Genomic DNA, 15,745 nt, shown 5'->3' on the forward strand with positions numbered 1-15,745 from the left:
AACTCCGGGGATTGGGGAGTTTTTTCGGGTTTGAGAGATGAAAATGAGGCGCATTTCTTGGAAATTGCGAGAAAAATTTTCCGTTAACCGGAAAATTCCAGGGATGGGGGATAATTTTCCAGGTTTGAGAGATGATGTAATAGACAATTTCTGGAACTTCAGAGAAAATTTTTCCGTTACTCGGAAAATTCCGGGGATGAGGGATTTTTTTCCGGCTTTGAGAGAGTCGTCGCATCACCCAGAAATCTCTCATTCCCGGAAGTGCTCTACACCAATTGTTCCAGCTAACGGGGACATCACTGTATTGTTATTATTATTATTATTATTTTGATTTAATTACCTGGATGTTCTGTCTTTTGAAATAACAATATGGTAAATAAGGGCAGAAATCACTTGAACTCTTTATGATTGTTAAAATGTAATAAAGGTCTGCCAACAGAGTAAGTTATACTTAACCCACTAACTGCTAACTACTGTAGGTACTCCAGAAAAGTACTTGTCCCCACAGGCACATGATTTTTTGAAAAATTCTAAATTACTATCAAATAATATAACAAAGTACAGTGGTCCCTCGGTTAACGAGCACAATTCGTTCTAGAAAGTTGCTCGTTAACTGAAACCATTGTTTCAATGGGTGTTTGGGTAATTGGTTCCAGCTCACCGAAAATTGCCTAAAATCAACAAAAAAGGTAGTAAAGTACACTTACTTTGAGGTGAGTATGAAGAAGGCTCCTGGATGATGATGGGAATTAGAATGGGGATGGAGGAGAAGGGAGAAGAGAAGACATTGGGGTGGAAGAGAAGTCACCCCATGGTGCCATTTCACCCATAAACTTTTAGTTTTCTTGGTGTAATTCAAGATTATTTTCTTTAAATCAACACTGCACTGCATTATATACAGTGACCCCTCGGTTAATGAACTCAATCCATTCCAGAAGGTCGTTCGTTAACCGAAACCATTGTTTCAATGGGATTTTGGGTAATTGGTTCCAGCTCACCAAAAATTTCCTAAATTCAACAAAAATGGTAGAAAAGTTCACTTACTTTGAGGTGTGTATGTAGAAGGCTCCTGGATGATGATGATGATGATGGGAATTAGAATGGGGGTGGAGGAGAAGGAAGAAGAAAAGGCATTGGGGTGGAAGAGAAGTCACCCCATGGTGCCATTTCATCCATAAAATTTTAGTTCTCTTGGTGTATTTCAAGATTATTTTCTTTAAATCAACACTGCACCGCATTATATATTGTCAATATGTAAAATATATTTCAAAATGACCAATAATTTGCTTGGAAACACAGAAAAAAAGCGTTTAGTTGAAGAGAGTCTCAAGCAAGATGTTACCTCCACTGAAAACAAAGAGAGACTAAAGCCTGTCTGGTGTGTTAACAGGCTGGATGGCACGCCAGAAACTTGTTTCTTTACCTTCAATTATGTTCAATAATTGTTAAAATGACTAAAAAAGTTAATATTAAACTTTTAAAATTATTGAATAGTATAAACTTCTTGATATTTACTAAAATAGTAAGGAATTTAAGCACTAGAACCGATTAATGTATTGGCTGACTGATACTAAAGCTGGTTGCCCGGTCAGTGCAAGCGAAAACATGTTGAGGTCGGTTCGTAAGAAACTCGTTAACCGAATTTTTGTTCGTTAACCGAATTGAAGATCCTTATGGAAGGCAGTTCGTTAACCGAAATTTCGTAAACCGAGGCGTTCGTTAAACGAGGGGTCACTGTATTGTCAATATGTAAAATAAATTTGAAATTGACCAATAATTTGCTTGGAAACACGGAAAAAAGCGTTTAGTTGAAGAGAGTCTCAAGCAAGATGTTACCTCCACTGAAAATAGAGAAACTAACTCCTGTATGGTGTATTGACAGGCTGTATGGCGCGCAAAATACTAGCTTCCTGTACTTCAATTATGTTCAATAATTGTTAAAATGACTAAAAAATTTAATATAAAACTTTTAAAATTATTGAAAAGTATAAACTTCTTGATATTTACTAAAACAGTAAGGAATTTAAGCCCTAGAACCGATTACTGTATTGGCGGACTAATACTACAGCTGGTGGACCGCCAAGTGCAAGCGAAAACATGATGAAGTCAGCTCGTAAAAAACTCGTTAATCGAGGGATTGCTCGTTAACCGAAATTAAGAATTTTATGGAAGGTAACTCGTTAACCGAGGGATCACTGTGCAGTGATCCCTCGGTTAACGAGCGCCTCAGTTAACGAAATTTTGGTTAACAAATTACCTTGCATAAGATTCTTAACTTCGGTTAACGAGCATTCCCTCGATTAACGAATTCCTTACGAGGGGCCCCCAACATGTTTTTGCTTGCACACTAGCTATGGTATTAGTCCGCCAATACAGTAATTTGTTCTAGGGCTTAAATTCCGTACTATTTTAGTAAATATCAAGAAGTTTGTACTATTCAATAATTTTAAAAGTCTTATACTAAAATTTTTAGTCATTTTAACATTTATTTAACATAATTTAAGTACTGTACAGGGAAACTAGTTTTTAGCACTCCAAACAGCCTGTCAACACACCATACAGGCGTCAGTCTCTGTGTCTTTTCAGTGGAGGTAACATCTTGCTTCAGACACTCTTCAACATAAATGCTTTTTTTCTGTTTCCAGTCAAATTATTGGTCATTTTGAAATATATTTTACATATTGACAATATATAATGCAGTGCAGTGTTGATTTAAAGAAAATAATCTTGAATTACACCAAGTGAACTAAAATTTTATGGGTGAAATGGCGCCATGGGGTTCCACCCCAATGCCTTCTCTTCTCCCTTCTCCTCCACCCGCATTCTAATTCCCATCATCATCATCATCATCCAGGAGCCTTCTACATACACACCTCAAAGTAAGTGTACTTTACGAATTTTTTTGTTGACTTTAGGCAATTTTCTGTGAGCTGGAACCAATTACCGAAAACCCATTGAAACTATGGTTTCGGTTAACGAATTTTTCGGTTAACGAGCAACCTTCTGGAACGAATTGTGCTCGTTAACCGAGGGACCACTCTATGTACTAAAAATAAAACAAATTAAACTGATCTGGTGCATTGTAGAAGAAATAATTGTGGTAGCTGGCTTGGACTGTGATATAAGAGTTCCTCATTATACATCAGTGATGTATTTCAGAGAAAAGCAAAGTCCTTGTAGTGAATGTTTTATAATTTGGAATTTTTTCCCATAAGAATGATTGTAGTAATTTGGGATATATGCATTCCAATATGCACAGTAATACCCCTTGAAAGCTCAGGATGTGTTCTTAGAGAGAGTTTTCAACAAATAAGCTTACAATGGGGTCATTATAATGTATACTGTACAGTATTTGATATGGAGATAAATTCCTAACGTCATTAGGATTTGTTACCTTTGAGTGTTACATAATGGCTTGAATTGGCTGCTTGTTCACTTAGACAACTGGTCAATGAATAAACCAAGGAATATGTATACCCATAATACACTACAATATTATTTAACAAGTGTTGAAGACAGATGTTGTGGTAAGTACCAACCATCTTGAGCAGTGATAGCAGAGGTGTGAGAGAGATGCAGAGCGCCGGCAATACTGCAAGGGAGGGCGATAATGGTCAGCTGTTCGCGCTGGTAAACAATGCACTGGGATTTTAATACAATGCAATAACTCGTTTGGGTGTGGGATTCTTTGGGGAAAATTTATTATTTACAAGAATATTTTATTAACCTGGCACCAAGTGAACCTAAATAACATGAGAATTATGGTAAAACTGCATACTGTCGTGTTAAGGGGGCAGTTGTCCACCCAGGTCCCACACACAATTAATTTCCCGCTTTTCATTTTTCTTTGTTTATTTTCTTTATTTCTTAGTCACATTAAAACATTGAAATAACTTTTCCACAACTTTTATGGTTTCTTAGACAACAATGGCACATGCACAGTCTTCTCGGTGCTAACAAGCACCCGTGTGTTACGGTGATTTATAGACTTGATATTCTCCCATACACAATAATATACTGTACCAGTGCAATTATATTTTATTATTTTATATCTTTACATTAATCAAGTACTGTCATTTTTAACTACTGTTATTGTTTGAATACAAAGTCAACAAATAAATCAAGAGTGAATAGGACTAATTTTGAGTAAGCAGAGACAACACAGGATAACTTTTTGACAAAATAGGTGTGCACAAAGGACAAAGTCACATGGGACACAGGTGGGAAGTGCCCAGATGGGCAATGTTTATACTGTGCAGTATATCATGTGGGTCAATTCACCACTTGGGCCAATTGGTGGCTGAGGCAGACACTGCCCTGTGTTTATGCATTGCTCATATGAGAAGCTTAACGTGCATGACCATAATTTTGTACATACTATGTGTTCAAGATTTCAAATTTTTTCTGAAATATAAATATTTGATCCAGTAGTGAAATAGCCAAACTCGAAAAAGTTGAATTCCAAAATTTTAAGATTTACTCTATTAATTGTGATTCTGTACCAATTGTGGAATACCTGTTATGGTCCTTAGGATTTTTGACTGGTAAGTTATCATTGATAAGATAAATAAGATTGGTCATGATTTGGAATACTTGATGAGATAATGACTGATTTGATCTTGGGAAGGTTTTTACTGGAATTAAAGGATTAAAGCATAAAGGTGTGAACTGAGTTGTAAATGGTACTCGCTGTTTGTGTGAAAATAAATTTTGTATATAGTAATTAATACAATTAAATTATATAACTACCTGTATTGCAAGTGATTACCCATAGATTTTACCCAAATTTTCTCTCATGCTAGGTCGAGAATGGAAGATTCTGAGTCGGTCCTTGCGTGTCCAAAGGAAAGAGGTACGAGAAACTATAGAAGGTTTTGCGGAATCCAATGAACAGATGTCGCATAAAGCTCGTGCTGTGGCTGGAGTTATTGAAGCTACAGAGGCAACAAAGGTAAGTTGTCTTTTTGATGATTTATGGTCTATTTGTGTGTATTTTTATTTATTACCTACAAATCCTCTTTAAATTATATTTTTAATGGAAAAGCAGTCCAGGATCCATACCACTCAAAAGTATGTAATTTATAAAATTACACACACAAACACACTGCTTGGTCTTAAGGTGCTCAAATTTTTTAATTTTGGCTACCTCTGAGACCCTCTTTTTCAAGAATTTAAGGTTGTGTAGAAACTACAGTACTTACTTTATCTATTAGTTATGACCCAGTCACAAATATCAAGGTCTTCTAAGCCCTGGTTGTTAAAGTTTAGACTCATTGACTTTATATGAGTTGCTCAGTCCATATTCATTTATAAAATGTGTTTTTCAGGATTAACTCCTTAGTTATGAGATTAGTTAATGGTTCCAAATGTGTGCCAGGTGGGCCAGGTTAGAAATGCTGAGAGGGATATACCATATGAGAAAGAAGGGAGGAAGTCTTGGTGAGGTTTCTTTTATCTTGTAAGGCTTCAGTATGTCACAGTATATGGGTGTCCAGCCTTACCATATAAGTGTTCTTTTCAACCTGGTGTGTGGTGAATGTTAAAGTGCAGTGATGTATTAATAGAAGCTTCATCTGAAAAGATATGACGCTTCGAGAAAATAAAGTGTATGGTTATTTTTTGTATCGCAGCTTTATGGCAGTATGTTTGGAAAACGTGGACAGAGTCAACCAGTGGATGGAAATTCTCGAAGTCGTTTCTTCTCTCTGCCATTATCAAGATCCTCCAGCCTAAGTACAAAACCATTCTGCGTTGACCAATCCCAAGAAATTCCATGCAGATTCTCGTATGTTCGTGCATCAAATTCTTATCATCGTTATGGCAGAAGCCCAAATAGGAGGACCCTGACATATGATGCAAGTTCTTTTAGTAGTAGAGAAGATTTGTTAGAATGTCCTGGCCTTCCTGTTAGAAGAAAAAAAATCGGTACAGTTAAACCTGCCTCTCAAAAGTACAGAAGTGGCAACAGTAGCTCTGATGATTTGCTTAATGAGGATTCTGATATAACTGATGGACTGTTCAGTAGTGGGATACCAGAGACTGATGGCAGTGTGTTCAGCAGTCAAGAGGACCTGTTAGGCCCTACTGTGACTCCTAAGGTCAAATGTTCTGCTAATGTAGAGAGGTTTGTCCGTAGGTCAAGCTCTGGTAAAGGCAGCAGTATCAGTAGAGTGTCAAGCAGCCCCTACAGACATCCTCAAAATGTACCGGTTCAGGCAGAATTATTGAGTGAATGCAAATATAATGAAAAGAACCATTGCTCTACAATTTCCAGCTTAAGTACATCTGAGAGTGAGCAGTATGAAAAATGGAACAAATTCATTCCTTTTAAAGGTGAGAGAAGATCTCCATCACCATCACAACATTTACATGCTACAGTAACCCCTAATGGATCATCTGAAATAGCTTCACATCCAGCCACACCAGATAGCTTTTTACCAATGCGCTTTAAAGTCCAAAGTGCTGTTGTTAAAACAATTTGTAGATTGGTGGATCACCTTGGCAATGTACGAGAACAGGTGAGGATTATTGAAAGCAGGTGTAGCCATCTGAAGGACACAATGTGTGCCTTGGAATATACTCAATATGTACTTGATGCAAAACTAATGGGGCTAGAAAGGCAGTTTAAGTACTCAGACAAGGTAAGCTTTGATTCAGACTCAGGGTGTCCTCAGATGGGTGTAAAGTGTGGAGAAAACAATCATAAAACTGCTTGTTATACATTTAGAAAACCAGTTCAGGAAAATACTTCTTCATTTAAAACATCATCCCGTAACATTGATGATAAAACAGACTTGTCGTCACAAGAAAGGGCCATGGAAGAGTCAGACTTTGAGGATTTTCCCAGATTCTTGCAAGTTTCAGAAACAGATCTAGTAAGTTGAAGTAAATATGGAATTAAGTTACCTTATTTACTCGTATATAAACCATTATCATATATTGTTCGACACCTTAATTTTTTTGTATAATGCCTGTATTTTTAGTATAATTTGACCCTAAGTTTTGAAAAATACTGGGTATGATCCTAGACATATTTTCTAGTGAGAAAAACTGCTTGTTATACATTTAGAAAACCAGTTCAGGAAAATACTTCTTCATTTAAAACATCATCCCGTAACATTGATGATAAAACAGACTTGTCGTCACAAGAAAGGGCCATGGAAGAGTCAGACTTTGAGGATTTTCCCAGATTCTTGCAAGTTTCAGAAACAGATCTAGTAAGTTGAAGTAAATATGGAATTAAGTTACCTTATTTACTCGTATATAAACCATTATCATATATTGTTCGACACCTTGATTTTTTTGTATAATGCCTGTATTTTTAGTATAATTTGACCCTAAGTTTTGAAAAACACTGGGTATGATCCTAGACATATTTTCTAGTGAGACCCCAGATTCACACCAATGCATCTTGGCTGTAACCTCCACCACAACAACAGTTGCTATGCATTGTTCCCGCCAGTTACCAACTCCTATTTATAAATTTTGCTAGATTCACCCCTGAAGGTAGCTTTAACTGTACACTGTGATATAAAAAATTAAAACTTGGCATATAAACAGCAATAACAAAACCATATAAATAGCAATGATGAAACTATAAACTAATATACAGTACAGCATGCCCTTAAAATTTGCAGGGTTTGAGTCTCAAAATGGCCATGAATTGCCAAATCCACGAGTATCATTTGTTGACTGGGAGGGGGGGTAAATATTTACTCATGTGCAAAGAAATGTATTTTCCCTCTATATCTTTTTGTCCTTAGGACAATTATTTCTTTTACCTTTATTGTATGTGTGTGTGTGTGTAGCCATAGACACACACACACACACAAAGTCATTTCATTCATGTGTAATTAGTTTATTGCATTAAGATATTTTAGTGGCACCTCTCAGAGATTTCATGTTTCTGCTCCAGCTGAGCATTACGTGTCTACTGAGTCTTACTTAAATCTTTTGAGTACCGGGAGTAGCAGCTTTCTGTAATTACAGATCACATAGTCTGAGTTCACATGTAAAGTAAACACTATGAAGATTATTGTATTTAGAATGAAACCAGTGATTTTTAATATTGTACAGGATTCACTATATGGTGTACGCAAGATAAAATATGATTAGCTGTGGTAAGCCCAGTGAATGCTTTATAAAGTACAGTACTGTATAGAAAAATGTGTTTTTCTTTGTACAGTGTGATTGAAGGAAACTGAAGTTGAAGTTTAAGAGTTTCTTTCTACAGAAAGCTGAAGTTGAAAATAACACCCTTCTTAATTTTTCAAATGCAAATGACCATCAGTAATAATTGTTTATAATACAGGTATTGCTGAACCAAATGAAGACTGTGAAAGGCAAATCACCTCTTCCACGTGTGATGAAACTTCTGGGGATTGTCTTGGTGACAGCCATCATCTGGGACATTAGAAGTGCAGGATCATTCTATGGTAATACATATAGCTAATTATTATTTATGTATGTATGAATGTGAGTGAATTGAAAAAAAAACAATCTAAGCCACTTTAACAAGGTTGAATACTTGTGCTATTGCTTAGAGACAGAAAAAGAAAAAATATTGTGATCTGAATTTAGTGACTGTACTGTAGAAAAGGGGAAGAATAACAAATGAACAGTGGTGCCACTTTTGATTTTTGGTCTTTTAATTTTCCCTTTCCTTTCACCCATGTTAGTCCCCAATATTTTCTTCCTGTTATGATATTCCAGTCAGTTGTCCTAGTTTTAACACTTTGAAAGCCAATGAATTTTGCTTGATTTAGGCTGTACTACTGAAACTTAAAGTTGTACACACACACACACACACACACACACACACACACACACACACACACACACACACACGAAGTGCCTCACACGCCTGTATAATATAGGTTTTATATTTTTAAATATATTTATTTAATAAAACTTTTAGATAAATTATTCAGGTTTATTTGAGTAAAGAATTGTTTCTAACCCAATTAGAACAGATTTCATAGACTCCTGCATCAACATTTCTTAAATTGTTTTGTAAAAGACTCTAGTCCTCACCATTATAATGTGTCAAAATATTTTGTTTAAGGATCGTTTATTGGAAAAGTCTTGTAAAGAATCTATTCAGGATCATCGTGGTATCAAATTCATCTCTCTAACACAATTAGAACAGATGATGTGAGGAAGGGAGAGTGGGAAGTGACTATTTTAGGGAAGAAGTGACTGCAGACACCCTCAAAAAGGGTCACCTCATTCATGATACAATATTGTTTATTTGTTATTCACTAATTAGAAAATTTACATTACTGTAATAATCTGTGTTTCTTAATACATGTACCCTTCAGAGTTAATATATTTTCTTTATGAAGATTTAATATCATATTCTGTCTTTTGATTAATTATTCAATTTGTTTATTCTTTAGGATCAAAGTTGGGACAAACTGTGGAAAGAGCAGGACTTGTTCCATATTTGGAAACTTTTGGACAAGCCTCCAAAGCTGCTTTTATTCACTCATACAAGTAAGTGGTGTGTGGGTGGGTGGATAAATTTTGAAGGCGGTCGATGCTCATTTTATCTAAATGAAGGGACTAGTAGTTTGAATCGTCTTTGGGTTTGAGTAAATATTTTTACATTTTTGTTATCATACGAGTGTCAGGCAGAAACTGGTCTGAAAGAACTACAGAGCTGTTGGCTTTCTCTTATTAAATGTAAAAGAAGGTGTAGTGGTAAATTAATTCAGGTATCTGCCTTACCCCAATTTCAGTATGACATATTTTGATACAAGTATCCTTCGCTATAGAGATGGGTTAGGTTCCTTGAAAATCATTCAGTATGTGAATATTCATATAGCATATAACATAACATAGGGAAAAAATAGGGTTAAGTTCCTCAACTATAAGAAATCCCCCAATATTATACCTACAAAATTGAAGTAGGTCCATAGACCATAAAAAAAATATACCTAACTATTGTACAAGAAAACTTCTGCATTATAAAAAAAAAAAATCACATACAACAAAAAACCTAACCATATACTGTAATTTAGTACATTACCTTAATCCCTAGGCTTTGGGTCATGTTATATGACGTGCGCCTGTAGAGGGGCATGCTTTATAAGCAAATATTCGTAGTGTGAACATTTGAATAGTAAGGGATACCTGTATCAGAAATGGATACTGCTCAATGTGCTGACTGACTTATAAAGTTATACCAACACAGCTCTTCAGTGTACAAATATCACTAGGCACTTGCAGAAGCAGTCTGTGATATTAAAGTATGGAAAAAATATGGATAAATTGAGAGGGGATTGATAATGATCTGACCTGCTTTGCACGGTGAAAAAACTCTGGATAGAACAGTATTATATGAACTAACACAGTTGTAGGTTAAGGTTGGGTATAAAATGGGATGTTTTATGTAATCTTAACAATTTATCAATGCAATGGTTGGGAAAATATCAATTTTATATAGTTAGGGAATTATTTAGATGATAAATGAGGATATGAGATAAAACTAGAATGTGGTCAATGAGAGTAGAACCAAAGATAATTAAAAGTGGTAAAAGGACAAAAAAAGTGAGTGCTTATCCAAAAATATGTAATCTGTATATAAGTTTGTGGCAAAATAATAGTTGTATATGATATTGTTTTTATGGGGATACAGGTACAAAAGCTAATAAGTTTTCTTTATTGTCCACAGGTGGTGTGTTATTAATATACCTGTGTTCTATATTCGTGGTTGTGAGCTTGCAGCACCATATCTTCTTTTGATGATGGAAAAAGTAGAGGGGATTATTGGTTATTGCTCAGCAGCATTGGCATCAGCTGAGGAATATATTCCAGTTCTAAAAGAAAAGGTAAATTGTCACTGTTTCTTCTATAATATGAACTTAAGGTAAAACTGGTACAGAGAGTATAAATGGTTGTCATTGCTTAATTATTCTTCATTAGATACTCATAGGATCCACCCCCTTTCAGTTATTTATTCATATGTTGATTAATTACTGTCCTACATTTGATATAAATAGAGGACTTGTTCAAGACTAAGAATTGAAGAGTTCATTTAGCACTCTCGCGCTTCTGTGACACACAAAGGTGTCAATGATAATCTCGTCCAATTGACAGTGATGCCCCAAAGCGTCATTCAAGAGAAACACATTCACAAAAATGAGTATAATTCCGATTGATGCTTGAGATTTTGTTGCATCTTTCTGGTAGGCCTCATCTCTTGATAATCCATCACTAATTGGTTACTTGGCAACATTCCAAAGCACACTGACCATGAGACATGAGTGTTGTCCCAACAGTGAAGCTAGAAGGCTGAGTGGGTGAGCCCTTTTAATTTTGTCTTGATATCCACCCCACACACTTGTGCCATCCATTGTACAGTAATATTAACCTGTAAACAAAAGTGTTTTAAGTATTTACAAAATATTATTTTATTTATTTTTTATGATATTTTGCATACAGCATTCAAATTTGTAACTGTCATGTGTGTAAAATATGCCATAATGACCTTCTGAAGATAGGATAAACATTTGAGCGATCTATAAAAGTGATGAAAAGTGTTGAAATGTTTTATGAATGTCCATATGTATGTTGATAAAGTGTTAATTTGTGAATTTTATATTTCTCTTTTTCAAACTTTTAAGACTTGTGTGTGAACTGTGTAACAAATTCCCCTCTGTGGATACGATAAATGTGTTTTTAACACAAATTTCACCACAATATATCCTGTAAAATAATAAGTGATGAAAAGTATTGTGAAGTGAAAATACCGTTAATGGCAAGAATTAAAGAGTGAACAATTTACAAAAAAATTCTAGATATTCTGTTTTTTTTATACTCATACTGTACTGTGTGGCTCTTCTGTGCAAGAAAGTCACAATGAGTCCATGCATTGGAGGGGTACTAGTTATAAATATGGTGGTGTACAAAAGTGTTGGTAGCCAAATTTTTTTAGAATCCTACATTCTTTTTTTTAAATTTCCATATGCCACACATAATTTTCAAGCTTCTCAAGAATCCATCGTCTTCATCAACATTTTACAGCCATTTTTCACACTTGTGTGGGTAAACTGTGATTACCTGATGGCAGCTGTCCTTTCTGCATGGTCTCTTGCAGTCTCTCACATTAGGTTCTTAACTCTAATGAAATTTCTTACAACCTCTCCTCAAGTCATTCTTGGCCTGTCCTTGGCTCTCCTCCCCTCTCCATTTAGGGTCATGCACCTCTTGACCTAATTGGTCTCCTCCATTCTCTCCACCAGTTGGGATCCTTTACTTGTTTGTGATAATTTGGCATCCAGGCAAATGGTCAACTTACTCAAAGGTGATGTAATATATGGAGGTATACCAAGCAGTCAAAGCAAACAGTGACATAATTATCTGCATCCAACACCGTCATTGTCAACTTCCCCCCACATACAACCTGTCTTACTACAGGAAAATGTCATTGTGTTGATCTCACTCAACCTGCCCCAGCTCTTTTCCATACTAACCAGTCACAACTTGCCTCACCTTGTGTGACATAGGAAGTAGGGTAGATGACCACTTGAATATCATTAACTGGGTTAGCTGTGAGTACATGCATCCACCAATATACAAAGGTTGCATTCCTTAAAATCCATTCATTAAGTAAAGTAACATATCAAATGTTAGAACCATGTATAATTTGGGGTTACGTTCCAGGGGGATGATAGCAATCGTATCAAATAGTTGAGCCTGTGTACTATTGGGATGTATGTTTCAGGGAAGGAAAATGTTGGTCAGCTGGTGTATTTGTTTCTTTGTTTTGAACACAAAGTTCACCACTACATCCTTTAAAAATAATAAACTTTGTTCCTGTACAGTGTAGCATACATGCATCTCGGCACTTCTTGGAAGGTCACTTGATCACTTGTCAGCTAATAGTTTTCATTCTTTAAAGTAGAAGGGGTGTAAAGTGAATGTTTGCTTTCATATAAAGAAAATGAAAGGTGTTGAAATATGACTTGTTAAAAAAAATTTTAATCAGGTATACATATACCAGGTAGAGTAACATTAATCATGGGGTAATACAGAATTTATGAACTTAAGTGTACAATATGGCTACTTTCCAAAGCCATTAAGTTTGCAGTGTTAGATTCTTGGACTCCTTCAGGGTATCCCTTTGCTCAGGATACCTGGGTGGTGTTGGTTAAATCCTTTTGCATGTGATTGGTGTATAGCATCTGGCTCTCCTTACATGAAAATTAAACTGACACTTTCCTCTACTGTTAATATATGTGCCATCTTCATCGAGATATTATGATTTCCTCATCCGTAAGGGAAAAAATAACAGCATGAATTTTCCAGTGGTGCATGATTTATGAGACAACTTGTATACTGTATCTTCATTATTCCATGAACTGGTCACACTAGTACCCCTGCATTCTCTGTTCAACCAAATGTCTGTCTTGATCCCATCTAAAACTAAAATTTCAGTTTTTGTACTTTATATCAAAATTTATTTTCTTGCACAAATTTTTTTCACTTGAAATTACAATACATCAGTTAATTATTTTAATATTTTAGATTGAGACATCAGTGCCTGGACTGAGAGCATCAGCAGGTCATTATGGAACTCTTGCTTTGGAAACTATGCAGGTTGGCTTCTTAGCAATCAAAGATGCATTGACACCCTATTTGGCTGAGGCTCACAAGTTTTTCTCCACAAGAGTGTTTGTGTAAGTATTATTATATGACAAAGCTTGTCATACAGTACAGCTATGTTTAACAGATTGTATATCATATTTAGTTCAGTGGCCTCCTGCTGGTATCCTATCTTCAGAGGAGAGGGGTCATATTTATTTATTTTTAGTATTGTTAATTTTTATAACTATAGTACGGTTATCAATCAGTCAGAGTACCGTCATTTTATCTGAGGGTTTGCGACCACTGTCTTCCTCTCTAATCATTTTGGGTCTGTTTTCACCAATCCTTCAAGGTTTTTTTTATCTCTGGAGACCCAGTTTTTAATTTCATTCATACATCCATCCCAGTCTCTGCCTTCCCCTGGACCTCCTACCCTCAACTTTGCATTAATATTTATATTATCGTCCCCTCATCCCTAATTATATGACCAAAGTATCTCATTTTTATTTTTTTGTACATATCAACTATTTCCCTTGAAGTTTTTGCTTACCTTAGTATGTCTTCATTTGTTTTCCTGTCAATGTAACTTATTCTTAACATATGCCTATAACACTACATTTCAAAGGCCTCTAACCTCTTTCTTGTGTCTGCTGAGAGTGTTCATGCTTTTGACCCATACAATAGTCCTTGCCATATGTACAACTCATGTTAATTCGGTATTATTCGTATTTTCGCATACCTATTTTTATCTGGAATGAATCTGAAATTAGAGTGGTTCTAAAAAGTTTCCTTGACTACCACATAAAATTTTCTATTTATAATTTGCAAATATAAATATTTTTCAAATGTACACAGTAAAAAAAAAGTACCGCACTGATTATGTGCGAAACAGTATGACACCACGGACGAGGGATAGTGGAATATGTATGGGCTTGGTATATGGTGCCTTGTAAGATAATTAATGTAATGGTGTCGATGATATTATGCTGGTTGTGTGGGACATAACTAATATGGCTCTCCCATAAGTAGGTGGAAACTTTTTCCATACAGGCATGCATACCAACCCTCCTGACACATCAGGTGATGTATGGGTCATTACGGAAGTCAGCAGACCCCCCCTCTGAGCGATACTTTTTTTACTGTGTGTACATACAGTAACTGAGTAATACATAAACGTAACATTTACAGCTGTCTTCCAAGAGAGATATCAAAATGAGCCTTGAAATCATCAGTAAGTTTCTCGATGAACTGAAGATGCATATGGTGATGATATTTCCCTCCTTTGGTTTGCTCCAAAGGTTTGGGGAAGTGGAGAAGTTCTCCCTGGAGATCGTGCTTGAAAAGTTTCAGTTTCTTCTGAAAAGTTTGAACAGTTGATATCAGATCACACACTGTGTTGTTTTCTCCTTGAAGCTTGACATTAAGAGCATTGAGATGAGATGTAATATCTGCTAACAATGCAAAAACTCTAATAACTGGTTTGCCTTGGCACTCATTTGGTCTTTGATGAAATTTTGTATCTTTCCTGGCACTGACTTGTGTCAAAAAGCCATGAAGCAGGCGATGCTACCTTGATGATGTTACTCGCAGGAAGTTGACAAGTTTCATCAACTTTTCCATGACCTCAGCATACTCCTCTCCAAGAGTGGCACACAGGACGGATTGGTGGATTATGCAGTGGTACAGTAACATGTCAGTGTGGTCCTCTTTCAAGTGTCCAACCAGTCCCCTTCCACTTCCTATTATGGATAGAGCTCCATCTGTAGTGAGCGACACCACTGACTTCAGATCTATCCCCCATTTTGTTAGCATCGCTTTTATGGCCTCATAAATGTCCTCTCCCAGTGTTCATGCTTCTAGGTTTGTCACAGGTCCTCACAAATTCCCCCTGTTTATTTCATCATAAAACCTGACAAATCACACAAGCTGGGGTCCGTACCAAAGCAAACCGCAGTCCACCAATTGATACCCCTGGTCTAAACAATGCATCTCGTACAGACAGTCACTATCACACATCCCCGGAATATTTCTGGGTGTTGGGAAAAGTTTTCTAAGAATCTAAACTACATATGAAGGCAGGATTCAGAATGAGACACATGCTGGCTGACACCCATGTACAGACATTCAACTGCATGTATGGACTGATGCTGGATTT

General features: G+C 36.1%; 1 protein-coding gene across 1 annotated transcript in view; it reads left to right on the plus strand.

Moving 5' to 3' along the window:
• The window catches only part of LOC121874715 (transmembrane protein 214-B-like), a 30,439-nt gene that overhangs the window by 13,709 nt on the left and 985 nt on the right, over nucleotides 1–15,745 (plus strand). The window contains exons 9-13 of the mRNA XM_042378989.1: nucleotides 4,803–4,951; nucleotides 8,312–8,435; nucleotides 9,399–9,495; nucleotides 10,676–10,832; nucleotides 13,531–13,682. Coding sequence (XP_042234923.1) covers nucleotides 4,803–4,951; nucleotides 8,312–8,435; nucleotides 9,399–9,495; nucleotides 10,676–10,832; nucleotides 13,531–13,682 — 679 coding nt within the window. The remainder of the gene's footprint in view (nucleotides 1–4,802; nucleotides 4,952–8,311; nucleotides 8,436–9,398; nucleotides 9,496–10,675; nucleotides 10,833–13,530; nucleotides 13,683–15,745) is intronic.

Source organism: Homarus americanus, unplaced genomic scaffold (genome assembly GCF_018991925.1).
Source record: "Homarus americanus isolate GMGI-L3 unplaced genomic scaffold, GMGI_Hamer_2.0 scaffold34360, whole genome shotgun sequence".
NCBI classification, from domain to species: domain Eukaryota; kingdom Metazoa; phylum Arthropoda; class Malacostraca; order Decapoda; family Nephropidae; genus Homarus; species Homarus americanus.